The 26530-nt window shown below is 35.1% G+C and overlaps 3 protein-coding genes across 3 annotated transcripts; 1 reads left to right on the top strand and 2 right to left on the bottom strand.

Annotated features, from left to right (window-relative positions):
- The first annotated feature begins 1199 nt into the window (after nucleotides 1-1199).
- Nucleotides 1200-9031, top strand: LOC132600602 (N-carbamoylputrescine amidase). The gene is made up of 9 exons (XM_060313883.1): nucleotides 1200-1351; nucleotides 2908-2956; nucleotides 6145-6236; nucleotides 6341-6492; nucleotides 6614-6660; nucleotides 6759-6792; nucleotides 7051-7217; nucleotides 8450-8546; nucleotides 8647-9031. Exons 1-9 carry the CDS (start codon nucleotides 1263-1265, stop codon nucleotides 8820-8822), a joined length of 903 nt encoding a protein of 300 aa, XP_060169866.1. The 5' UTR covers nucleotides 1200-1262; the 3' UTR covers nucleotides 8823-9031.
- A 3934-nt stretch (nucleotides 9032-12965) lies between these two features.
- LOC132600601 (uncharacterized) lies at nucleotides 12966-14333 on the bottom strand. Its single transcript, XM_060313882.1, has one exon. The coding sequence runs from the start codon at nucleotides 14108-14110 to the stop codon at nucleotides 13160-13162; it is 951 nt and encodes a 316-aa protein (XP_060169865.1). The 5' UTR covers nucleotides 14111-14333; the 3' UTR covers nucleotides 12966-13159.
- Nucleotides 14334-17232: 2899 nt separating this feature from the next.
- On the bottom strand, nucleotides 17233-25171 carry LOC132600600 (rho GTPase-activating protein 5). Its single transcript, XM_060313881.1, has 5 exons — nucleotides 23954-25171; nucleotides 20913-21033; nucleotides 20671-20790; nucleotides 18568-18798; nucleotides 17233-17978 (listed from the first exon to the last, which is right to left on the bottom strand). The coding sequence occupies exons 1-5, from the start codon at nucleotides 24358-24360 to the stop codon at nucleotides 17427-17429; spliced, it is 1431 nt and encodes a 476-aa protein (XP_060169864.1). The 5' UTR covers nucleotides 24361-25171; the 3' UTR covers nucleotides 17233-17426.
- Between the last annotated feature and the right edge of the window lie 1359 nt (nucleotides 25172-26530).

Below are 26530 nucleotides of genomic sequence, written 5' to 3'. Positions count from 1 at the left end.
TTTTTTTAAATTTTGTAGTCAAGTTGTTACAAAAGAAAAATACTAAGAAATTAGATCTTGTAGTCGAACTCATCCACATCAAATGAAACGAAACGAATAATATAGTAGATCTATTTTAAAATAACAAAAATCAATTTAGTAAAAAGATAATCCATTTGCAAATATACAATTCAATAAATTTCGAACTTCTAAAAAATGATTAAAATTTCCTTCAATAAAGTTGTTGAATTCCAAAATTTGGAATAAAAACATGTGAGTAAAGACCTTTTATTTTTATTCTCATTATTACAAGAAATTCGTTTCTATTAAAATAAAATAACTCCCGACACCTACCGCCTTTGCTTTTAAATATTCTTCATTTTAATGGCCCTTTTATTTATACACTGACAAAAAATACCAATTATTCCGAAAGTATTAATAAAGTAGTTCTATTTCAAAATAACAAAAAGCAACAGAGCAAAAAGATAATCCAATTACAAATCTACAATTCTGTAAATTTCAACTTCTGAAAAATGACAGAAATTCCCTTCAGTAAACTTGTTGGAGTCCAAAATTAGGAATCAAAACATGTGAGTAAAGAACTTATAAATTTATTCTCATTTAAAGAGAAATTCTTTTCTATTAAAATAAAATAAATATCTCCCCACACCTACCCCTTTGCTTTTAAATATTCTTCATTTCACTTTATTATTTTGAGAAAGTGACAAATGGTCCCTTATCTTTGACAATAGGTTCAAAATAGTCCCCTTAAGTATCACTTGAACGGTTTTGATCCTTTAAGTTTGCCAAAAATGAATACGTTTGATCCCTTTCAAAATAGTTACCAAACTCTAATTGTTAAATTTAATCAAAACTGCAAATATAAAATATATTAAATGGGAACTCACACTTGGGAGGACACATCTCGTTGTTTATGCTTTTTGCCTATTTCAAGAGTCTGGTGCAACTATTTGAACTGCAATTTCTGTTATTTTTTGTGTCTAGTAGTTTCTTGTTACGGTTTCTGGAATTTTGATAAAAATTTCACAGTCTTGGTTAAATTTAACATTTAGTGTTCGATAAATATTTAATGAAGATCAAAAGTGCTTATTTTTTACAAACTTAAAAGACCAAAACTGTTCAAGTTATACTTAAGGGACCATTTCGAACCTACTAACAGAGATACGGGACTGTTTTTGTCATTTACTATTACTATTTATACACAGACAAAAAATAATAGTAGTCCCAATTATTTCACAGTCTATGCTTCGAAGAGTCCAAAAATGGCTGAGAAGAATCGATTGGTCACTGTTTCTGCTTTGCAGTTCGCCTGTACTGACGATGTCTCCACAAACGTCGCTACTGCCGAGAGGTTTTTTTTTTTTTTTTTTAAAAAAAATTTCTCATTGCCCCTTTTGTGTATATGTGATTAATGTTATGCCCAATTTTGCTTATCTTTTTTTTATTTCCAGTAATACAATTAAGGGGTGGATTGGTTGCTGGTTAGAGATATGCAGATATTAGTAATACAGAGATTAGTTATGAGAAATAAAAAAAATGTCTCTTTCCTCTTTTTTGGCAACACTTTAATTTCAATTTTCTATATGGCATGTGTAAAACTACAAGATTAAAGGGTATTTTAGAATATTCCACATTTTATTAGTTTAAGACCACGACATTCAAAAGTTTTTTTTTTACTTTTTTAAACTTTGTACCAAGTCAAAACGAGACAAATAAATTGAAACAGAGGGAGTAGGTTAATTTCCTGTTTCAAGAGTTTTTAGGCTTCTATTTTTTTTTATTATAGCTTATTGAAGAATGGGGTTGGGATTTGGCATCATTGAGCGTCTATGTAGCACCTAACGGATCGTTTGGTAGCTGGTTAGAGTTATGCTTGTATTAGTAATACAAGGATTAGTTATGAGGGAATCTATGTATTTTTTATGTAGGGATTAGTTTTTCAGGGTTTAGTTTCATGTATTTAGTTCTTCCATCTTCTATCATGTATAAAATAATACATAGATTCCTCCATTGATTATACATGTATTAGTTATGCGGGTTTCTAAATTGCAAACCAATCACCGTACTAGGTGCGTTGAATTTTATACATAGCCAAAGAATGCTACCAAGGATGGTATATTACTTATGCTGAATTCAATACGTGAATAACTTAGCTCCTAACCAACAACCAACAACCCCTTAGGGTTCACAAAAAAAAGTTGAAGACTTTTGTTTTGTCCTCATTTTTCAATCGCCGGTAGAGTTGTTTAAGTTATCTAAGAGGTTAATTTCCTGAGTTTTTATTTTAGGCTTCTAGCTTTTTTGGCTCACTGAAAAAAGGGGGTTGGGATTTGGTATCATTGAGTAGCAATGTAGTAACCAAGAGTGTGGTTCAAATCCTGGCGGTGGAAAAAGCATTTGTGATTTCTTTCCATTTGTCCGACTGCAGAGGCGGATCTAAGATTTTGTAACATGGGTGTACCACTAAAGAAAAGAGGAAAAAAAATTATTGAGTGGGAATTGATCCCTACTCCTCTAGGTAAATAACTCAGCACTCAACCAAGTGCACTAATTAGCCTCTTTGGAGCATGGGTACTAGTAGATAATATTAGATCAATTCTTGCAAATATGAACATAAAATATCTAGTTTGGTGGAGAGACCATGACTTCACGTGCCCCATATGTAGGACTATAATTCAGCCCGTGTTCGAGCCTTGTAGATAGAGTTACTCGGTATCTGTCCTAGTAGCAGGTACCTTGTGAAATTGGTCGAGGTGCGCGCAAGCTGGCCTGGAAACCACGATTATCAAAAGAAAAATCATTGAGTATCTATGTATTCTTTAGATTTGTAAAAAGGAACTACTATTTTATTTTATTTTCTTGGTGACATTTATATGTTCTGGCTCTAAGATTATCGCCTTGATGCAGATTGGTTAGAGCTGCTCATCAGAAGGGTGCAAATATCATCCTCATACAGGTAACAGATCACCTCATTTTTGGAGTATCTAGCTACTAGATAAACTATATTTTTTTTGGGAAGCTTTATGCCTTTGTCGAGTTACAGTATTCATTTCTCTTGATGCAGAACATTTCGTCAGATTTGTTAACTTTATTCCCGAGCTGTTTGTTTTCCCTCGAATTGTCTCATTACTTTCCTTATGTGGTAGCTTACACTGAGGCTCTTGAAAGTTATATTCAAAAGTTTTGGTGGTCCTTAATAGATTGGAGAAGCGGAGGCGTTTGGCCTGTTTTATGCATTGATAGGGCGTAACTAAAATGGAATGCTAGTCTTGTTATCCATGTTAACTGACACTTGGGGTTGCTTGGCTAGTCGTCCATTTGAATTCCAGTTCTTAATCCAAGTGTCCTCAAATTTGGGAGTAGATCTATTTCCGTCAATATAATATAACTCTGAGCATATTTGAGTGCTTTTGGTCTCCGTTAACAAACTCAGTTAAATGTGATAGAATGGTAGTTGAGCTTTGTTATTTCGTCCTAAAGGCATCTTTCTTTAACGTCCTGTCAATTCAACTGCGGATAGAAAGTACATGTTCAATTGAGATTGTCAGTATCATTTCTAGGTTACAACTTACAACAAGCCAAATATTAAATTACTTCAACATTTTCAGCTCAGAATGGTTTTAATCAATCCAACAAAAAAGCAGCCAAATGATCTTGGCTAGTGGAGAACTGTTCTTTATTCAGGATAGTAAAAACAGTATAAAAAATGCCTAAACCCAAAAACATTAAGAGAGAGAGAACAGGATAAAGACCTATCGAAAAAAGGGGAGAACAACATAAAGAACAAACTATATATCAGACCATTATACTTATAGAATAAGCAAATGTTCAAACTTTTAAGTGAAAATAAGTATTTTTCATGAATACTACGCACGAAGCATGTTACAACCAGATGAAGAATTTTCACATAATAATATATAAGCTGAGATAAGGGAGGTACAAAGGAAGAACCTAATAAGTGAGTCGAGAGGAGTTACTAGAAATCAAAAGGCTTGATATTCAGAATTGAAGTTTCTTTGACCAGTTATAGTAGGATGATGATTCTCCTTATTTGTCCTGTATCTTATCCTCTTTGGGCTGTCCTGTCAACCCTTCTTTTCTCTGTGTGAATATATTTCGTATGGGTTATGTAAAAAGTAAAAACTGTCTCTTTCTCCACTTGATTTATGTTTCGGTTGCTTAATCTAATCATTTCCTTCTCCTGCACCCCCCAATTTTTTGCATTTAAAGCTTTATCCAGAAATAGTTTTGAAAGTTCCCGATGATTGCTAGCTCCTTCATAGCTGTTGTGTGCTTCTTGGTCCATACAATGCAAGCGTGGAAACTTAGTTTGGATGCAGAGAGAGCAAGTATAATGGCCAGGAAGGATGGAGAATAATGGCAGGTCTTTAACAGAGTGCGGGATCATTTCATAGACTCACAACAAGCTTGTCCTGTTATTACTTGCTCTTTTCCATGGACAGATGTGAGAATTGAGGATAATTGCTGAAGTAGGGAGGTGGTTTTGGATGGAACAACCATGAGCGGAGCAGCTACCATTCCATCACATCAAATGGAGCTTGTTAACTGATAGCAAAAGCACTTTTTTGTGAACTTAAAAAAGCGACCAATGATTGCCATCAAAACTTAAGGGATTAAATGCTCAAAGTCATACTGCAAGGACGAAGATAAACTTACCTCTAAGCTTCAAGGACCATTTGAGTAAATTTTTGTAATTTCCTCTTGTCTACTTTATTGCTCATGCTAATGCGTAACAAAATAGTTAAAGAAATCTGTGCCGCTTCTGTTCCAGATTGGAGGCATCTTCTGAATATGTGTTGGTACTTGACTTGCTTCAAACAGCCTTGAAATAGAAATGTTCATCAGGTTTAGCTGGTAGATTCAAGAGAACATGATTGGGAAGTTAGCTAAACTGAACGGAGAAGAATGTTAAAATTGGAAATATTCCGGTTCCTCCGTTAAGTAATTAGATCTTACCAAGGGTTTTTGACAGTAATCTTTCCCCTTGAAGTTGACCAAAGACTGTTTACTTCAAAGTTTCATCATAACACATTAATGAGGTTTCGAGGTTGAACAAGAGTAATGTAGTGACTAATTGAATTTGAGACCGGTTGTAGCTATGAAAGTGATTTAAACATTTGCAGTGTTGGTTACAGTACTATAAATGCAGCAGTATATACTGGTTTTCTTGAATCTTTATTTGGGGCAGTCTAATCTTCGATTATTTAATATCATTTTCCTTTACTATAAGTATCCATGGGAGTGAGGCTAACAAAAAGATCAGGATTTATAGTCAAGGTGTTGACAATGTTATGTAGGTGTTGGTAACTAAGAACTATAGAATGAGGCAAAAAGTAATTAGATCTTACCAAGGGTTTTTGACAGTAATCTTTCCCCTTTAAGTTGACCAAAGACTGTTTACTTCAAAGTTTCATCATAACACATTAATGAGGTTTCGAGGTTGAACAAGAGTAATGTAGTGACTGATTGAATTTGAGACCGGTTGAAGCTATGAAAGTGATTTAAACATTTGCAGTGTTGGTTACAGTATTATAAATGCAGCAGTATATACTGGTTTTCTTGAATCTTTATTTGGGGCAGTCTAATCTTCGATTATTTAATATCATTTTCCTTTACTATAAGTATCCATGGGAGTGAGGCTAACAAAAAGATCAGGATTTATAGTCAAGGTGTTGACAATATTATGTAGGTGTTGGTAACTAAGAACTATAGAATGAGGCAAAAAGTTGTGTTGTATGTGAGTGTTTACCATAAGGAGGAGTTGTCAGATCAATTTGAGCTGACCTATTATTTTACCAACTAATCCTTGTTTAGCTCAGCGTTTAGCAGTCGTGCTTAATCTTGATGCGCGTAAGCTAGACAATCAAATCAAACTTTGTCTCATGTATTTTCTACATACCATGACTCAAATTTTTATCTTAAAAAATTTCCAGTATCCTTTTTACATCTACTTTTTTAGGAAATTGCTTCTCTTATTTTCGAGTTTCAAATGATATTTTATGGAGTCAGGGTGATGCTCTTGAAGTTCGTCGCCCTATGAACTTGTACTTTTTGAAGCTATTTGGTATTCAGCTGCCATGTCTGCAGTTCAGTTTCATTGGTACTTTCTGGTTTACATCTCAGGAGTTGTTCGAGGGCTATTACTTTTGTCAAGCACAAAAGGAGGAGTTCTTTCATCGGGCGAAACCATATCAGGGGCATCCAACCATTGCGAGGTGAGAATTCTGAGTGCTTCAGGTGTCTGTAGCCGGTTCCATTAGCATAAATGTCAAGATTCCAATAACAACTTGACTTATTTTCTTTATGTGCATGTTTGTAGGATGCAGAAGCTTGCGAAGGAGTTGGGAGTAGTTATACCAGTTAGTTTCTTCGAAGAGGCGAATAATGCACATTACAATTCTGTGGCTGTTATTGATGCTGATGGCACGGATCTTGGACTTTACAGGAAGTCTCATATTCCTGATGGACCTGGTTAGTAAACTTGGAAGAACATTCCTAATTCATTGTGCTACTTGTCATTATTCTGTTAGATTTACTTGAAGCACTGTCTTTAATACTCCTTTTTCATCCTCTTAGTTGTTTCTCTCTGCAGGTTATCAGGAAAAGTTTTACTTCAATCCTGGTGACACTGGTTTTAAGGTAAGGAGTACAGAATATTGAAGTCCTATTACGAAATTGTGATAGTGATCTTTCTCTGCTTTCCCCTTCCTCATGGACGTTATGGTGTTCGTAAACAGGTGTTCCAGACTAAATATGCAAATATTGGAGTTGGTAAGAGATATTTGTTGTTGTAGTTGTTCTTTGTGTTTCATTATGTTCTCTACCTTTGATGAACATTTGGATAAATAGGAGAATATTAAAATTTGCTGCTGTGGCAAAAACGTTAAATCTCCAAAAGTTACTTACACAGGCTTCCTTTTGTTATTTCAATTTTTTTAATAAAGAGGCCAAAGATTCCCATGTTGTAAAATACAGTAAACACAGAAGATACATTAGAGATAGTATTGACTGTTATTAAATTCTTTCCAGCAATTTGCTGGGATCAGTGGTTTCCTGAGGCTGCTCGAGCTATGGCACTTCAAGGTGCAGAAGTATTATTCTACCCTACTGCAATTGGTTCTGAACCTCAAGATGATGGACTTGATTCTCGGGATCACTGGAGGAGGGTGATGCAAGGACATGCTGGAGCTAATGTGGTAAGTTTTTTTTTTCCTCCCCCCTTTCATTTGACTTTTTTGTTAAGAATGATGAGGCAAAAAGGAAGTTTGTGTTGACATGACCGGGATAGCTTAGTGGGTTTCTTCTCCAGAACTCTAGGTCAATCGCTGACATTAGTTTTGTGCCCCATTTGGATTCATTTTTTTTGTTTGATCTTTCAACATGCACATGCACCGGTGCTGTTGTAATTAGCCATTTCTTAATGGAAAGCGTAGCATTTACTGTAACACCATTCTCAGTGTAGATTCTTCTTGATAAGGTAAAAGTATTATTGCTAGACTAAGTTACTCGGACTCTCCTAAAATGTCGTCGGGTGCGTGTCGAATCCTTCAAAAGTAATGAATTTTTGGAGGATCCAACACGGGTGCGGCAACACTTTCGAAGAGTCCGAGTAACTTAGTTGCTAGAAGGTACGAAGAAAGTACACCAAATTACATCAGAAACAGACAGTCCCTACAATTGCAACGGACTACAAATTTCGAAGAGAATCCAAAAAGTCCATATACTGGCCCATGTTCTCTAATATACTCTTGTTATACCATACAAACAGATTGAGCAGATCTTGATTCTAGAAAAATGATTCTATTTATTCTCAAAGCAAAATAGTCCAGAAAATACACAAAAGAATGGTCTTTCCCATAGACTTCTAACATTGGAGGTTCCAGTTGTTGCCTTATTGTTTTCAACGCTTAAGACCAAAACCAAACCAAGGTATTAAATACAACAGCTTAAGTTGATAGTAAATTTTAAGCCAAAAAAAAAAAAAAAAAAAAAAAAAAGAACAAGAAGAGGAAAAACCACATCTCTAATATAAGAGGCTTTGAACAATTACTACCTAAATATAGCAAAGAAATTCCTCCAACCATGCAAACTTTCTCATACAAATAATCTTTTTAAATATTGAAAAGAATGAAAGTTAATTAATGTAGGATAAGAAGTGAAACATAAAAATTTATTTATGAAAGGGAACTAACAATTTTATGCAACACATACTCCTCAAATTCATAATTATTTGTAACATGTAGAAAAATAAGTCGATTCAATTTTCTTTTCTATGGTTTTTGATTGCCAAAACATAAACCAAACTCAAAAGTGTTGGTTCTCATTTTTCAAGACCAAAACCAAGAAGGTGATTTTGAAATTGCTGGTTTGGTTTGATTCATTTTTGTTCCGTCGGGTTTTAGGTGACCTTAATTTTTGTTGTGTTTAGGTACCTTTAGTAGCTTCAAACCGCATTGGGAAGGAGGTAATTGAGACGGAGCATGGGAATAGTGAGATAACATTCTACGGCTACTCTTTCATAGCAGGTAAGCCTGACAGAAAACTATAGCTTATATAAACGATAAACATCTATTGCCTTGTTTTTTAAGGGGCTGTGATTTGTGAACCTGGGTTAAAAATGAACAGGGCCCACTGGAGAGTTGGTAGCATCTGCTGGTGATAAAGAGGAAGCTGTTCTTGTAGCACAGTTTGATCTGGACAAAATCAAGTCTAAAAGGCATAGTTGGGGGGTGTATCGTGATCGGCGTCCTGATTTATATAAGGTTCTTTTGACATTAGATGGCAGCAATCTAGCCAAGTGATTCAAGATGGTCCGGTCCAAGTACTGCAGTTTCTCCTGCCTTTTTTTTCCCCAATCATGGCAATAAAAAATGAGGACTAAAACGAGAATTTTGTATTTGAGTTCTGTTGTAATGTAACTCGTTATTCTCCGTAATCTATCACATGCTACACTTTGTGTAATGAATGGCGGAATTTGCGGGAGTTCAAATCTCGCAATCTTTCATCAGTAGCATCAATGTGCAACTTTGATAGTTTTTGTCACATTCAAGTAGTAGTAAGCATATTGATCAATGAGCAGGGGCGGAGGGAGGAAGGGCCGAGGGGGTTCATCCCAACCTCCTTCGGTGGAAAATTACACTGTTTATACATGGTTAAAATTATTTTCTATGTATATATAGTAGACGTTAAATTCCCTTTAACTTCTTTGTATGCTTACTTTTTCATATTTTGAACCCTCTTGGTGAAAATTTTTGGCTTTGCCACTGTCAGTGAGACTTCGATTTGTATTCCTTTTCATTGGTGTATGTCTGTTCTGGAAGATCTCATTTTGAAAGAACCATTTCCAGATATAAAGCTTGGGATGTCAATTTCTCAATTCTGTGGCGGTCCACAAATATCTTCATCTTATCACTTTCTTGATATATTGATAGGATAGTTGCATATTTGGTCCCCTCTATCTTGTTCTAGAGCCATCTGTTGAAGAAGGTATGTCCAATGCGCTTTACCACACCTTTATGCTTCAATTAAGATTGTCACTTTAGTTTTTGGTTTTAATCCCATTCTAACTAGTTTGTGAATTATTTCTCGTGGAATGAATGATCCTATTGCTACAGCCACTTGGAAGCACCGTGGCCACATATATGATCTGCCTAGCAGCAAGTCATCTATTGTTTTATGAAAGATTATTTCTGTGTAGGAGGAGATTGTTTTTAGTTTTCAGAGAACTTTAGTTAATTTATCCTGTCTCTGTTATAGAAATGCATTTTTTCTAGATCATATGATGCTCCATGAAGTGATTGAGAGCATCCATTGGAAGCATCTATAACTTCAGGGCTAAAGGTGACTTTTGCTTACTAGCCCTTCGTCTCTAGAAGAGTTGGTGATTTGCAAGAATGGCCGTAAGTGGTGATCTTGAACTTTTGGTCCCACTTCGTAAAATATATAGAAAGTGACTTTTGTTGCAATTGGACATAAGTTGTAAGCATAAATCAGTGTTGCTTATATGCAGGAGTTCGAGATATTTTAATGCAGTGAATCTGCTCAATTGGCCACAAGTTCGACCTCACATGCAAAAATTGTCTGTGTTTCTCAACTGTTCACAAGTCAATACAACTGAAACTCCTATCTAATAGGAAACACGTTACACTAATTTCTCACTTGTAACTTCTTGATATGTCCGGAACTCTAATCTCATAGGCAAAACTAATTTATGTGCACATTAAAATTGAAAAACTTATGTCGGATCAGCAACATAGACAATTTTGAAAGATTTTGTTAAGGAGGACCAAAAAACTCAAAACCGCCCCTTTCTGTAATTTGTTGAAAGGAATCTCCTCTCAGTCAAACAAATATTTTACTGGGAGCCATTGTTGTGTAACAATTCCTCTTTTGTGGGTTGCCCTTCTAGTGATGATTCTCTTCTCTTTGGTTCTGTGTAGTGTTATCTTTTCTCATCCAAAAAATACCAAAAACCAATCTTTGCTTGAAAAGGGCATCATGATTGTCAAGTATCTTATCAGAGGGAAAGTGTTCTGTTTGTTATACTGATTTGAGTGTGTTTGAGACTGGAAATGTAATGACGCTTCTTCATTTTTACATTATGATAGTGAGATAAACTGATTTTTTTGTTTGGTCAACTCACGTGGGGCGATTTTTCAAATTAATGTCTCTTCTCTTTATCCTAAGGACATAAGTAGATTTGAGGATGTCTAATTAGTGATCCAGACTGTTACATGTGTCTATAGAAATTAGAATATAGGTGGCTTCTTCTTTAGGTCATATTCATATGCTTTCGGTTGGAAAAAAGTTGGGTGACAGATATTTTGCAATCCATTAGTATCTAAACATAGGATGAATGTGTCCCTTGAGCTACCTCTCTTCGTGTCTCACATAACCCCCCCCCCCCCCCCCCCCTCTCCCCCACACTCACCCCTCCCTATGCACATTCAACTTCTACCCGCTGATGGTTTAAAAGATATTTATGAAATCAAGTCACTTAAAAGGTATCTATATGTGATTCTTTATAATGGACTATAACAAGCTTACTAAGAAGAGTCACCTGTCGTTGTACGTCAATTAAGTTAGGTGGTACAAAAGATTTATATTATAAACTATAAAAGCACAAGTAGTTAGGCAGATGAGAAGAAGTTACTTAGTACTTTTTATCAAGGCAATTCACTTTTGGCCAATTTGTGCATATCTTGGCGATTTTACAAGATACCTATTACTTCTCACCAGCACGGTATTGCAGTATTGATCATTAGGTCTTTTGAAACTTTATCATCGGATCATTTGATGACCCTGCCCATCAATAGGGCTGGGCATATTTCGGTTCAAACAGAAAAATCGACTGAACCAAACTTTTTTTAATTTCGGTTTCAGTTTTTTGATGTGTTCGGTTTTAATTTATAGGATTTCAACAATTCGGTTCGGTTTTTGGTTTATGCAAATTTTAATTCGGTTAAATCGAAAAAACCGAATTTTAAGTAAACCATATTTTTCACGAAACATATATACATAACAATTAATATATTGGGTTCACTTCTGCCCATGAGTAATAAACTAATAACAATGAGACATATATCATTTAACATTTGTTAACTACTGGTCAAAGAACATGTAATAACAATGAGCCATATATCATTAACATATAAGATTGCACTAGTAGCAATTTCTTCCTCTGCCATTTCCCATGACCCAGACCATCCCATTACCTGTAGCTAGTTTCTTACTGTAATCTCACTTGTAGGCAGTAGCACTAGTTGCTTTCTCTGTTTGTACTGTTTCCTGTGAGCTTAGCATCCCGTTACCTGTAGCTAGTTTTAGCTTATGTTTGTTAAAAATTGCTAGAAATTGTCCAAACTCCTACTTGTAGCTGTGGGAAAGTTTCCATATCTAAACCGAAGAAATCGAACTGAATAAACCGAACCGAATTGCAAAAACCGAATTGAACCGAAGTTATTTCAGTTCGGTTTCGGTTTCCATTTTTTACAAATCGAAAACCGAAAAACCGAACCGAATTTGTGAATCCGAACCGAACCGACCGAACGCCCAGCCCTACCCATCAAGGTTTAGATAAATGAGAAGAAAACACTTAGTGTATTTTTGTCTCCATTAAAAATTGAACCTAAGAACTCTTGATACTTTTTTCACTTCATTAACTATTAGGTCAATCTTTGGGTGCTAGGACCTAAACTTCTTTACCATTAGTATTATTGGTAATCTTGGAAAATATAGTAAGTTACCTCCGATAACAAGTTAAGCTACATCAATAATGTAAAAATATTTTCACACGTGTATATGACTTAAAAACTTTTTTTTTTTTTTTTAAAAAACTTTTGGAAACAGATCCCATTTCATTTTTTTGCGTGGATTGACCTTCTTTCGGGGTGGTATTTAATTTTTGCCCTTCGCTTCAAAAGGTGGCCGAAAATACTCTAAGGTTCTGGGTTCGAACCCCAACTCAGTCAAAAAAAAAAATCGCAAGGCAGGGCTTTCTCCTAAAGTCTGCCTTATGCGGCAAACTTTGCCTTAAGGCATAACTAAAAGTCTGTCGTCTCGGGCATAGGTTCTATGTAACTTCGCCCGAATAGATATAGGTTCATAGAAACTCGGGATATTTTCCGCCACCTTTTTAAGCGAAGGCCAAAATTAAAGACCAGCGAAGTGAGGGGCCAAAATTAAAGACCAGTCCTTATGAAGGGTAATCGTGCAAATTGCCTGTTGGATTTTTCTAGGTCTAGTGGACCAAAATACTACGTTTATACCACCTGAAAAAATTAACAATCAATTTGGTTTCCTTCAGATGAATTGATTATTGTTATGAACTTTGCTCTCGCTTTTTTCCAAGACCAACTCTTTAACTCTCTTGGTGCCCTTTTCTTAAGCAAATGGACATAAAAAAATATCTAATGTAAAAGACATCCAAATATGGAATTAAAAAATTCTGTTGGGCAATTTCTCTTTATTTGCAGATTTTGCTGAGAAAAGAAAAAAAAAACAGAGGTTTCCTGCAGGTTTCCTGCGACTTTGGAACATAGAAAGACTCAACAAAAAAGAAAAGAAAAGAAAAGAAAAAAAAAAAGAGAACAAAATTAACTATGAAACAAAAACAGCATGTGTTAATGATCTTCAACTCCTATACATGCTTTGCATCATGATTATCATCATGTCCTTCTTCAACATTCTGCTTATCATCATCATAAACTTCGTCTTCATCATCTTCATCTTCATCTTCGTCTACAATCTCATCATCTGATTGAATAACATGCATCATCAAACGTCCATCTTCTCTGCATGCATGCAAGAATTCCTGAGTGGGAATTCGAATTTCTTTAAGAATAAACCTTCCATCTTCCCTAAATGATTTGAAGCAAACCCATGGCTTCCCACTTCTCCCTATGCAAGAAATGGGAGGCGGAAATGACAACCCCTTTTTCGTTCTTGATCTCTTCAAATTATAATCTTGATTGAAAATCACTCGGTTCTCTAGCCTGCAGGGAATGCGCGTTCTCCTCAGCTTTTCTTGTTCTCGTTCTTCTTGTTGTTGTTGATGATGAAGATCTTCATTGCTCAAATCGTTCATTAGGTCCTCAATGTCATCAGAGCTCTCGAATCCGAGTCCTTCTGTGCACATCGATAGGCTATCCGATGTTCTTGATGAAAAACTATCACTATGTCTGTCCTGTTTATTCTTGTGGCTAACAGTTGGAGAGTAACTTGAAATAGGGCTCTTGTTTCTTTCATACTTGTCCTTATTATTGTCTAGCCCTTCAATTTCAGATTGGTGAATTGCATCAAGGAAAAATGACGACGAAGAAGAAGAAAATGATGATGAAACAGATGATGAGGACAGAGGAAGGCAAGAAGAAAATGAAGATGAACCAGATGAGGAGGAGGAAGAGGAAGAGGATACAGAGTTGTTTTCTTTGAAATGTAATTCGCCGAAAATCTCAGTAAAGGAGGAGTCATCTATATTTTTGAAAGATTTAGACTGATTCCATGAGGAGGAAATGGATTCAATGAGTGATGGATTTTCAGGCAATGGTTTCTCAAATATATGTTGTAAACTTTTACAGGCAGCAGTCATTGTGTTCTAATTTTTTGTACCTTTTTTTCTCTTTTGTTGGTTGGCACAAGACAAACAAATGAATTGAAAAATACTAGTGAAGTTTTAGAACTTGTATAGAAGGGAAATTAAAAGGTTGCACAAGATGGGAATGAAAATCTTGGTGATGAAGTCTAAGAAGAGAGAAAATTGCTGTTTTGTAGGAGTCCCTCTCTCAACTTTAGAGCATGGGTGGTTATAAATGTTCTATTTATTTGGTGGTCTCAATTTTATAGAGAAAAAGACATAAATGGTCCCTTAATTATGAGAGTAGGTTCAAAATAGTCCCTTAACTATGCACTTAACGGTTTTGGTCCTTTAAGTTTGCCATAAGTTAACAAAAATGGTCCCTCAACTATGAGGGTTGGTTAAAAATAGTCCCTTAAGTATGTACTTAACAGTTTTGGTCTTTTAAGTTCGCCAAATGTTAACAATTTTAGTCTCCGACAAAATATTCATCGAACTCTGTTTGTTAAATTTGACGAGAACTATGAAAAAATTAGCGAGAACTCACATTTGGGTGTACACATTACTAAAGAAAATGCCAAATACCTCAGGATAAAACCGACGGACATCAGTCGGTTATAGGAAAAAACAGAGGAAAAACCTACCGACTTGATAATGTCAGAAAATAGTGTCTCGGAACACAAAGACCGACGGACTCTATCGATTAAAACCGAGGTAGTCTATCAGCTAAGTAAAATACACTAGACCTTAGAAATAAATTAGAAATAGCAGAAACTACAAAAATTATCACTACTAAAAACAAGCGAAAAAAACGATGGACAGAAATCGATGGATAAAATCGAGGGACACTATTTTTTAATTTTTTTTAGCTTTTATTATTTTTTACGAAAACCAACGAACGTCCATCGGTTATTTTCAAGGAAAATGTGCAGAAACTTTTTTTTTTTTAAAAGAATCACTATGATGGAAGATTTTTTTTTCCGGTTTTCAGTAAAAATGAGTCTAGTGTATTTTACTTAGCCGATGGAGTTCTTCGGTTTTAATCGACAGAGTCCGTCGGTCTTTGTGTTTCGAGACACTATTTTCTGACATTATCAAGTCTGTAGGTTTTTCCTCTGTTTTTCCCTATAACCGACTGATGTCCGTCGGTTTTATCCTGAGGTATTTGGCCTTTTCTTTAGTAATGCGTACACCCAAATGTGAGTTCTCGCTAATTTTTTTATAGTTCTCGTCAAATCTAACAAACAGAGTTCGATGAATATTTTGTCGAAGACTAAACGTGTTAACATTTGGCGAACTTAAAGGACCAAAACTGTTAAGTGCATACTTAAGGGACTATTTTTAACCAACCCTCATAGTTGAGGGACCATTTTTGTTAACTTGTGGCAAACTTAAAGGACCAAAACCGTTAAGTGCATAGTCATAGCTAAGGGACCATTTATGTCCTTTTCTCCAATTTTATATGTCAAAAAACTGTAAAAATCTCCCTTTTTTCTCTTTCTTTTTTTTCTCTCCTTATCTTTTATTAGTAGCCATTGATATAAATACATATAACAAATTATTCAACTACTTTTTACGCGTTTGGAATATGCTGCAATATACTGCAAGTCCAACAGGACTACAGACTGTGAATGATAAACTTAGGGTGTGTTTGGTATGAAGGAAAGAATTTTCACGGAAAGTAAGTGATTTTTTTACTTATTTGTTGGTGTACAGTAAGTAAGTAGAAAACATTTTCCCAAAAGTATGAGTGTATAATCTTGGAAAACATTGGGGGTGGCGGTGGGGTAGAGGTGGTGGTGAGGGCGGGTGTGTTGGACGGTGGGAAGATGCCATTAGTGTGGAACGTCACCTATGAAATTTGTATTTCCTATTTTTACTAGGGAAGTTAATTTACTCATTTTTAAGCTACTTGTTTTTTCTAAAGAAAATATTTTCAGAAAATTTGGTCAATCAAATATTGAAAATTTTGAAAAATATTTTTTAGACCTCCATACAATGACACACCAAGGGTGTGATCTAGAGGCAATAAAGCGGGTGCAAATCTTAGAGGGTTCAGATCATTTCTTTTCATCTGTCTAAGCTTTGCTGGGTCAGAGTTACACAGTACTTACGCTAGTAGGAGGTATCAAGTACGTGGTAGAGTAGTCGAGATGCATGCAAACTGAATCCGACGCCATTATTATCATTAAAGAAAATTACTACACGTGTTGGTGGGAGCTTGAGAGGTAGCAAGTAGCCCATAGAAGTGTACGCAAGCCGGCTCGAGAGCTACTATTATCATTAAAAAGTCCACTACTATAACAACTACGCTTGAATCTCAAGTTAGTTTGGGATTGCTTCTATAAATTTTCACTGTCTATTTCGCTCCATTTAAGTTTGTCTCGGTTCCATACTGTTATTATAATTTTTCCATCCGAAGGTTCTCTACATTTTCTATAATCCCTGACAAAAAATAAAAGACTCAATAATTGTGGGACCTAAAGTAAACGCACTTATTTATTTGTTTATAAGGTGTCTATGAGAAAAATCTAGTGGTTGGATCCAAAGCCACTTACATAAATGAGGACAGCACTAAAAAGTCTCCAGGACCTCAGCAACTTTTTGTATTTTTTCATCTCATCATGCAATTTGAAGTAGTGTTCCATAAGTATCTTTTTATGTGATTGTTGAAAGGTTATACACCAATAACTAACACATCCAGAGTTTGATTTCTCATTTGATTGTCAAAATTGCTGGATTTTGTCAATTTTCAGATACACCCTAAACTAGTATATATTTCACATTCTAAAATAGTATACTAATGTCTGTAGTTTTCAACTAGCAGATTATATTCCCAGTGGATCCAATGACTAGCCACTACACTGGAGTTTATTGCACAAAAATACTGGTCCCAACCAAAAATTTGACTTTTTCTTAGTTAAGGGTGTTTTCGTCGATCAGTTTTTGCTAATTATGAGAATGTTATAGCATCCGAATATCAGAAATTTTATCTTGATTGTGGTCCTGAAGCATCAGCATTTCTAACTTATATACCAAATACGACTCATCACAAGAAAAGTAAAAGCATTGATCCTCCGCGGAGATTAGGCAATGAGGTACAAGGAAATAGACATCACACATCCACATTGTGCAAGTGCAGATCAAGTCATATTCGCATTTCTAGTATTCAGAAAGATAGACAGTATAATGTACACATCAAACCGTAACCAGTTAAACAAACCACCCACAGTACACTAAATCACATACATGAAGTGTTAGGATTCACATTTTCACAACCAAACAGAAACTGTTACCATCTTAGTCAGCATCGAAAGCTTTTCAATCCACTTCACCGCCAAGCTTCTGTCCGCTCTGTCATTGAATTTATTCGGCTCAAGTTGCTTATTCCTTTTGATTTATTGTCAATTGGCTCTAAATCAATTTTCAGAACATCCTTAGTCTGATTAGAATCGCTTGATTGGCCTATCCTTTGGGTGTCCTCTTCAAGATTTGGAGTTTTTGTCACAAAGGCTTCTCTTGCCTTGATATTAATAACATGAATAGGAGTTTCACAAGCATCGGATTCCTCTGAAGAAGTTGTATAACTAAGATATTCATCATCAGTGATGTTATCTACTCGATTAGATGATTCAGAAACACTGGCTGAATCAGGTTCATCTACAGTGTACGCCTGCTCAGTTGGTTCATTTGATTCATTGGAGTTCTCCAAAGAGAATAGTGGTGGACTTTGACGACCATTCTCATCAGGCCGGTCTAGGTTAGAGGCAGAATTTGGTTCAACAAGGGAATCTTCTCTTTCTGTTAAGGTCTTTTCGATGAGTGTCCTCAAGAAATTCATTACTTGGACAGCATACATCAGTGCAGTCAATGGATCTGCCATCTGCAAGGAACAATTGACTGATTTAAAAAAGAAAAGAAGAAATAAGAATAGCAATTTTCTCTAAAAGATTGTGGTATTTTTCTTTCTTTTTCTTCCAAAAGCTATGGAGTAGATTCACATGAAAGATTGTGTGCCAGTTCAAAGAAATAACTATCGAAAACCATACACCTGACCTTCCAAATTCAAGTCATTCTTTTGCATTTTGTTATAAAATCTTAGCTTAGAAGGCAAAAATTGCCCCATGGATGTTTTACGCGGAGTATTGAGGAGAGAACCCCCTCCTCCCCTTGTTAGTTACTCCCTCCGTCCCAATTTATATGGCACAATTTCCTTTTTAATCTGTCCCAGAAACAACTTAACTTTAAAATTATCATAAATGTCTAAGGTTTGTTTTAGACCACAAATTTCAAAAGTCTTACTTTCTTTCTTAAACTTTGTGTCTAACGGTGCACATAAATTGGTAAGAAGGGAGTATAATTTTGCTATTTTTTTTTCTTTTTCGGGATGGGGGTAGATGTTAAGTTATTTATTAAATGTTCCACTACCAAGAGAAAATGCCAACAATGTGTCTGCGAGACGAATAGCCCACCTGTGTCATGTTAGGAGCAAACACCATTGCGATATTGCGCGAATTCATCTTGTTGAGGTGTTCCTCCTGGACAACATCAGCCATGAGATTGATAGCCCAGTCCAGCAGAGCAGCTTCTGTCGGTGGCAGAAGTCTCACGAGCGCAGTACAGTCCTCTTCTGATTGGGCTTGCATGACCTGCTCGGGAGAAAGAGTGTCCAACACCCCACTTGGGAGTTCCCTGAACCAAGCCTGTTAAGTTACATGAAGTCAGATCAAGAATAAATATAGGGCTTTTTTCATTTTGGCCTGTTGGCCAAAATTAATTACGGGCGTTAGCCAAAATATACAAAACCTATACGTTGATTATGTATATTATAGGTATATTTATATTTAATATACAAAACATAAACATTTACTGGCAATTATGTTTTAGAGCAATCCAAAAATGTAATTATCCCATAAATATACCAAGAAAAGAGAAAGGCCGTCCCTTGTTTCTTCTTGCCTCAACAGCAGAAACATCTAAAGTGTGGCAATGATGACGCGATCACTCTTAACGCCATAGAAACCATGACACGTAAATGCTACATTTACAGCAGAACGTCACAGGACATTTAAAATTACCAAGGACATAAAATGAAGTTGTTTTAATTAGGTGCATATTAAGAATTACAAGTGTCTAAAAGTTTGCCTTCACTAACACATGATCTAGCAGCCAATGAGGTAAAATCTAAAAAGCAAATAAAAACTAAGTTTTTTCCTTTTTTTTTTTAATAAGGGGTAAAAATGGCATTTTTATAAATTGTCACCTATAAACTTTTTTTGAAATGGAATTGTCACCTATCCACTTTGGCCTCCATATTTCCTTTTCAGTAAATAATTTATTTTATAGAACTCCAAAATATGATCCCAGATTATCTTGTTGTCTTCCACCAGCTTGCCAGCGCTTTCAAGGTTACCAATATTATTGAACCTCTTGTGAGCATTGCAATTTTGTGGAAAGGCTAAGTTGTGTCAATCTTAATCAACACGAGTCTTCAAAATAGAAATCTAAATCTCTATATGTTCATCAATTCTAGGATATGATCAAAAGTCGATGCCTTGAGTTACCAAGAACTCTGAAAACATGTGAAGAGTAGGCTGATTATTTCCACTTCTCTTATTATCAACACTGCTTTTGCAAGGAGGACGGTTACAACACTTCTATTGCTTGCTCGTGTTCAAACCCTTTTAAACTCCAAAAGAAACAAAAATATGGTGATAGATTAGGTGGCAGCTAAAATAACCAAATGCCACCTGTATAGTACCACCCACGAGTGCCCTGTGCACCCAATATTTATAGCACTTAAGTTAAGATAACCAACTTCATATTGACTATATCTCCCAGTACAAATAGCTCACAACCATTCTATTTCAAACAATCCACAATGGTTAGAAGCATGAGTGTGCAACCCCCCCCCCCCCCCCCCCCCAAAGTATAAATTGTCTTCGTGCCTTCGTTTCAGAGCGGGGGCATGAATTATTTAACAAATAAAAGCCACGTAAGGATCATCATTAATTTGCCAGGCGCAGAAGTGCATAGCAAGAAGTATACATTTATACTAGTCCCAACTATGTATGACCAGCAGCACAATTTTGAGCAAGGTATCATATTACTCCCTTTGTCCCAATTTATGTGACTCTTTCCTTTCCCAAATAGAATGACACTTTTCTATATATTTAGTAACAATATAATTTTAACCTTTCAATTTTACCTTTAATGAGATGATTTATAGCCACACAAATATCTATGGCTTATTTCAGACCACAAGTTTTAATAGTCTTCCTTTCATTCTTAAACTCTATGCCCAATCAAACACCTCACATAAATTGAGACGGAGAGTACATGCTAAAAAAATGGAAGTATTTCTTTTAATCATTAATTTGCGATTTGTAGCACATAGCAGGTTTTCCAAAGCACCAGTAGGCGCGCGTGTGTGTGTGTGTTCACACGCACAAATGTGCACGAGTGAACTGCATGTATATACATTAATGCCTATATCAACATTTTTTCTGTGCATGCACAAAGGACGAAATAATCTCAGATAAGATTACTCAAAGAGTGTTGTTGAAGAGGCATACCTTAATGAGGCCTGCCAGACAATGTATATCAATGCCATCCGGAACTATTCCCTGGTTTAATTGCTCCCTAACAAGCTCCTCCTCGCTGTTTTCAGCATTTATTCTGAAAATCCCTTCTGCCTGCTCACATAATAAAAACAACTCGCATATGATAATGAACATTTATTAAGTGATAGCACTAATAATATTGTTAATGCAAGATTTTGAATATTAGAAAGAACGAGACAACACACGGCATGTACCTGTAGACCCCCTTGAGCATACAAACGCCTTTGCATTAGAAGTAGAATAGTTGGGACACTGTTCCCACGGGAGTCGAATGACAATTGCATGGACTCCGTTGACACTCCAAATACAGTGGTACTACAGACAGAATATCAAAATCAATACCGCAGCAAGAGTTTAAAATCTATATGACGTATAATAGTAGTGATGTCATGCCATTTTTTCCTAATAATTTTCTATCCTTAAAAAGTCCAAGCAACTCGTGTACCAGAAAAAATGCAATTGTAGTAGTTTCTTTTTGATGAAGTTTTTTTTAACAAAAAAAAAAAAAAATTGATGAAGATAGCAGTTTCTTTTCATGAAGACGCTTTCAAGACCTCTAATACAGATTAACATTATTAACATTCAATATGTTCCTTCTAATAGTCCTTATAAGAAAAGAAAAAACTTTTTTCTAGTTATCCCACAGACTAATACTTGAACGTTTACATAATCTAGAGATACATTAAGCTGCTTGGTTTGCATATAACTTGCTCCGTAATCTTATAATGCAAAACCCACAGAGGTAATCTCTTTTCCATATTTCGTTGCTAATTGTCTTTACTTTCTTTTCTACTGGATGAACCACTTATATGGCTGATTGACTAGGACTCCACCTTTATTCTCAAAAAAGAAGATTCACAGTGAAGAGTACATTATTAACTGTTATCTGAGGTCAAAAATATAGAGTTCGAAATATGGTCAAGAACTGAGAAATTAACTTACAAGGAGCCAGTTCACTAACTTGTTTAAAGATTACAGTTAAGAGTCAAAATACAACAAAGACATAGTATATCATCTACTTGTATTTGACAGATGAATTTCATCCATAACAATATTTACCACATTGAATGTCTATTCTCGTAACAAGGGACGCTTTGAAGATTACAATAACGGTCACACACAGAAACTTGCTGTAAGTAGTTCCATGAAAAAGATAAACTTAGAGATTCAATTAATAAAAAGGATGAATTGTCATCTCCTTCATCTTTCACCACAATCTCTATTAACTATATTAGGTTCACAAAGCCAACAAAAGAAGTATAAATGTAAGAACTCTCTCTTAAAATGGATCCTAGGATGTCTCCGATGGGATGGAATGGTGGTTGAGGCACAGAAGTGATAACCTGGCATTATTAGGTTTGAATCTAAACTACGAAACTTGGTGCGAGTTTATTAGGTTTGAATCTAAACTACGAAACTTGGTGCGAGTCTATCTTCTCCAACTTTAGCGGGGAGAATTACCTTAGCAAACTGTGGTTGTGGACTTAACAGGCTACTAGTGAATTAGTCAAGGTGCAGACAAGTTCCCCCCCATACCACTGATATATAAAATAAAAAAATAAAAAAAAGGATCCTTGGATTTGATTCCCAAGTGTAATATCCCGATAAATCTTTCCCACAAATTCTATACAATGAGAATAACTGCAAACAATTAAATTTCTATTGCTAATAGGGGATTACATACCACATTTTTCCACTGCCAAGCCATTATTAATAGGAGGAGGAACTTAGTAGAGCAACAGTGGTAGGAGAACAACTTACAAGGGAAAAATAAAGCAAGAGGGCTGATCGTGAGTTTCTACACAGATGTACACAAAAGAGGTAAATTGGAGGTCAATCTTGGAGGAATAGACTTCAGTCAAGTAGGGAAGAGATGAAAGATTGATTGGAAAGGGAGTCCGCACAGGAAGAAGTGTGGGGAGCAGTCTACAATTGTGTTAGTAACGAGACACAGGGACCGGATGGATTTACAATGGTGTTTATCTAGCAATGACGGTGAAGGACAACATAACAGAAATAATTCATTCCTTATTCAACAAAAAAAGAATTTCATAAAAAGGGAATATTCAAAGGAAAAAAAAAACATATGTTAGACGGTGCTATGTGTAAGAGATCTAGGAAAGGTGTGGACCATCTGCTATTACATTGTCAAGTGGCAAATCAACTATGGTGGAATGTGCTCAACCTGTTCAGCATACAGTGATCATCGCAGCCACTATAGGCCTGCTACTAAGTTGCATATATAAGCAAGAGAAAGAAGAAGTAGAGCATGGTAAATAGCTTCATTAGCACAACTGCAGACCATTTGGAGAGAAAAGAATCGGATGGTTTTGAGGAAAATTCTTTTGCCGCGTATTGGTGCATGTTTGTTCGTTTTTGCAACTTTTTGGAGCACCGATGAGGTGTCAATAGCACAGAGGACTGGCTGCTATTCATGAAGAACCATATATTCTTAAGGTTCTCTACTTTTTAAGTTATCACTTGCATTATGGGTTTCACATTGCTTTACTTTATTGGCATAAAAAGTAGCCTTTAAGATAAGGTTTGAATGACGTATCAAGTGGTATCTACCTGAATGGAAAAATCAAAATGAACTCAAAAGTCAAAACCATCTAGTAATAATTAGGCGACTTCCTCAATCTCTCTTGATTAGTAATAAGTAGTCCCTAATAAACTGCATACCATTTACAGAAGCAGTTTAGTTAAGATCCTAAATGACTACACAAACTCCAAAATTGAGGTTGAAATTTTCTATCAAGCCTAAACAGAATTCTACAACTCAATGTTATGAGACAGCAGAAAACACAAACTATCTGCTTATAACTTTAACCACAAACCTAAGCCACCAAAACTTCACAATGTCAATCAAAGTAGGAAACAAATAGCATAAGAGGAAAGCAATTCATTCCACATTTGCAAATGATAAATTTCTAAATTCAGTCAGCACAAAAGATATCAACATTACAATACCAGCGACAAGAAAAAACACAAAACAAAACAAAAACAAAAAATCAAAAAATTGTGAATAACTTCATCAGAATTTTGAATGTTAAAACTCATCAACAATCAAAAAGTTAACAATAGTAAAGCATTTCATTCCACATTTCCAAAATAATGAATTACTAAATCCAGTCAGCACAAAGTATATCAACATTACAATACCACCAACAAGAAAAAACACAAAAAAATTCAAAATCTTGTAACTAACTTCATCAAAAAAAAATTAACAATGTACCTTGCACTGGGTGCCCTTGTGGAAACTTCAGGTTCAAATTCAACAGGTAATCCCAAAAATCCATTAAACCTATCAAAGGTAACATGTGCAACGTGGCGCACATTAGTTGGCCATCCAATTTCCATACCCCTACCACCACACAAATCTCCTCCTCCTTCCTTATTTTTACAAGCTAACCAAAAACTCTTCCTAAACAATGTAACCAAAAGTGCTAACAATGACAAATGATCTCTTTCTTTATCTCTCCCTTTTTCCCTTTCTTCTTCTCCTATTTCTTCCTCACTATCACCACCACAAACAGCAATTTCAGAACCACTAATTTCTTCTATAAAAATTGTGCCATTGTGTGTAGGTGTAGTTATTGAAGGAGAAGAAGATGAAGGAGAGGAATGAAGAACCTCTGTCATGGTTTTAGTATAAAAATGTATCAAGAATCCAATAAAAAATTGATTTTTTTCAGATTCTTGAATTGATATTGCAAGAATAACCAAACCCCAGCAAAGACCAATTCAACAAAATGGGGTAAATGGGGTGAACATGGATATAAAAATGTACCAAGAATCCACTAAATTTTTTTTTTTTTTTTTTTTTCAGATTCTTGAATTGAAATTGCAAGAATAACCAAACCCCAGTAAAGACTAATTCAACAAAATGGAGGAAATGGGGTAAAGATGGAAATTTTTCCCTTAACAAAGAGTTTTAAAATGTACCAAGAATCCAATAAAAAAATGATTTTTTTTTATTGGATTCTTGGATTGAAATTACAAGAATAACCAAAACCCAGTAAAGACTAATTCAAGAAAATGATGGAAATAGGGTTAAAGATTGAAATTTTTTTTCCAAGTTAAGAGATGTGGGACGTGAGAATCATGATGTTTTCATATTGTTTATTGTTTTATGAAATGGCCTTTTTAATGGCGCGTTGAAGAAGCAACAAAGACAGAGTCTTTTTAACACTAAACTGATAGGAAATGCTTTGCTGTGTGAAGTTGGATTTGAAGGTTACTTGTTTATATTTGTTTTTATAATTTTGGTATCTTGATTTTGGTTAGTGGGTGAGGGGTTCTTGAATCTGAATCAGTACAGTTTTTTTGTTGGAGATGAAGAAGAGAGGGGTATTTTGGGAATTTTATTTTGCTTTTAAGAAATGTTATTTATGGTGTTATCTTTGAGTGCCAATGGGTTGTTGCCAAATAAGCTTTAGGCTCATTTAAGAGTTTTTGAGGAGAATATAAAGATGATAGAGTAAACAAAAAAACATTACTTTAAAGAGCATTGAATTGAAGAAAAGGAAATATTAATAACCAATACTTTAAAGAGCATTGAAGGAAAACAAATGTTACTCACACTCAATGTCCTCGTCAAAATACATTAGTTTATCATAGTTTAAGTGTTAAATTGAGGAGAGTCTAATTAATCACGGTAACAACAACAATAATTACGCTTCAGCCCTAACAAGTTGAAAAATTAATCTTTTACCATTATTATACTAGATAAAATAAGATTTATAATAGAAGTTCTCTAATAAGTCTAATACATATTCTTAATTAATAGGTATCGCCTATATAGATTTGTTTCTTTTATTGTGTAACATATTTAAGTAAGTCTACATCGACATCAAGAATTTATGGGTCTTTCGAGACAACTTCCTTCTGTGTTTGATTTTAGATCAATCTTGTCCCCTTTTAATTCCTTCACTTACTATAGTTTCACACTACGGACCGTGCATCTATAGGTCGATGCAAGACAGTCCAAACCATTCCACGCGACCTTTTCATATTTTATTTTTAGCAGCGGCGGGGGGAGGGGGGGGGGGGGAGGTTCTTGAATCTGAATCAATATAGTTTTCTGTTGGAGATGAGGAAGAGATAGTGGAGAGGGAGAGAGGGGTATTTTGGGAATTTTATTTTGCTTTTAAGAAATGTTATTTATGGTGTCATCTTTGAGTGACCAATGGGTTCTTGCCAAATAAGCTTCTTTTTTTTTTGGCTCATTTAAGAGTTTTTGAGGATAATATAAAGATGATAGAGTACACAAAAAACAATACTTTAAAGAGCATTGAAGAAAAAGAAATATTAATAACCAATACTTTAAAGAGCATTCAAGAAAAGAGACATTAATAACCAATACTTGAGCATTGAAGAAAAAGAAATATTAATAACCATTACTTTAAAGAGCATTAAAGGAAAAGAAATATTAATCACACTCAATGTCCACGTCAAATTACATTAGTTCATCAGAGTTTTAAGTGTTGAATTGTGGAGAATAGAATTAACCATGGTCACAACAACAATAATTACAACTCAATCCTACAAGTTAGGATTGGCTTTACAAATTTTCACTTCTTTATTTAAACTAAGTTCATATTATTATCATACTAAATAAAATTAAAATTAAGTTTTATAATAGACGTTCTCTAACATATCTATCTAAACATATTCTGAATTAGTAGATACCTTTTTTCCATTATGTCATATCTTTAGCTAAGCCCACATTGACATCATGATCTGTAGGTCTTTCGACACAACTTCATTTCATGTAGTATTGCCAAATAAGTTTTTAGCTCATTTAAGAGTT

Source organism: Lycium barbarum, chromosome 6, assembly GCF_019175385.1.
Source record: "Lycium barbarum isolate Lr01 chromosome 6, ASM1917538v2, whole genome shotgun sequence".
NCBI lineage: Eukaryota > Viridiplantae > Streptophyta > Magnoliopsida > Solanales > Solanaceae > Lycium > Lycium barbarum.
The sequence above is the reverse complement of the archived record's forward strand: the minus strand, read 5'-3'. Positions and strand labels throughout refer to the sequence as shown.

What these genes read in the sequence shown, in the direction of transcription:
- LOC132600602 (XM_060313883.1), top strand. Translation starts at nt 1,263, where the DNA reads ATGGCTGAGAAGAATCGATTGGTCACTGTTTCTGCTTTGCAGTTCGCC. An exon ending in AACGTCGCTACTGCCGAGAG is followed by an intron (nt 1,352 to 2,907) that starts GTTTTTTTTTTT and finishes GCCTTGATGCAG; the next exon opens with ATTGGTTAGAGCTGCTCATC. An exon ending in GACATGCTGGAGCTAATGTG is followed by an intron (nt 7,218 to 8,449) that starts GTAAGTTTTTTT and finishes TGTTGTGTTTAG; the next exon opens with GTACCTTTAGTAGCTTCAAA.
- LOC132600601 (XM_060313882.1), bottom strand. Translation starts at nt 14,110, where the DNA reads ATGACTGCTGCCTGTAAAAGTTTACAACATATATTTGAGAAACCATTG.
- LOC132600600 (XM_060313881.1), bottom strand. Translation starts at nt 24,360, where the DNA reads ATGACAGAGGTTCTTCATTCCTCTCCTTCATCTTCTTCTCCTTCAATA. An exon ending in ACAAGGGCACCCAGTGCAAG is followed by an intron (nt 21,034 to 23,953) that starts GTACATTGTTAA and finishes TTCTGTCTGTAG; the next exon opens with TACCACTGTATTTGGAGTGT. An exon ending in TTGCTCCTAACATGACACAG is followed by an intron (nt 17,979 to 18,567) that starts GTGGGCTATTCG and finishes TGTTCCTTGCAG; the next exon opens with ATGGCAGATCCATTGACTGC.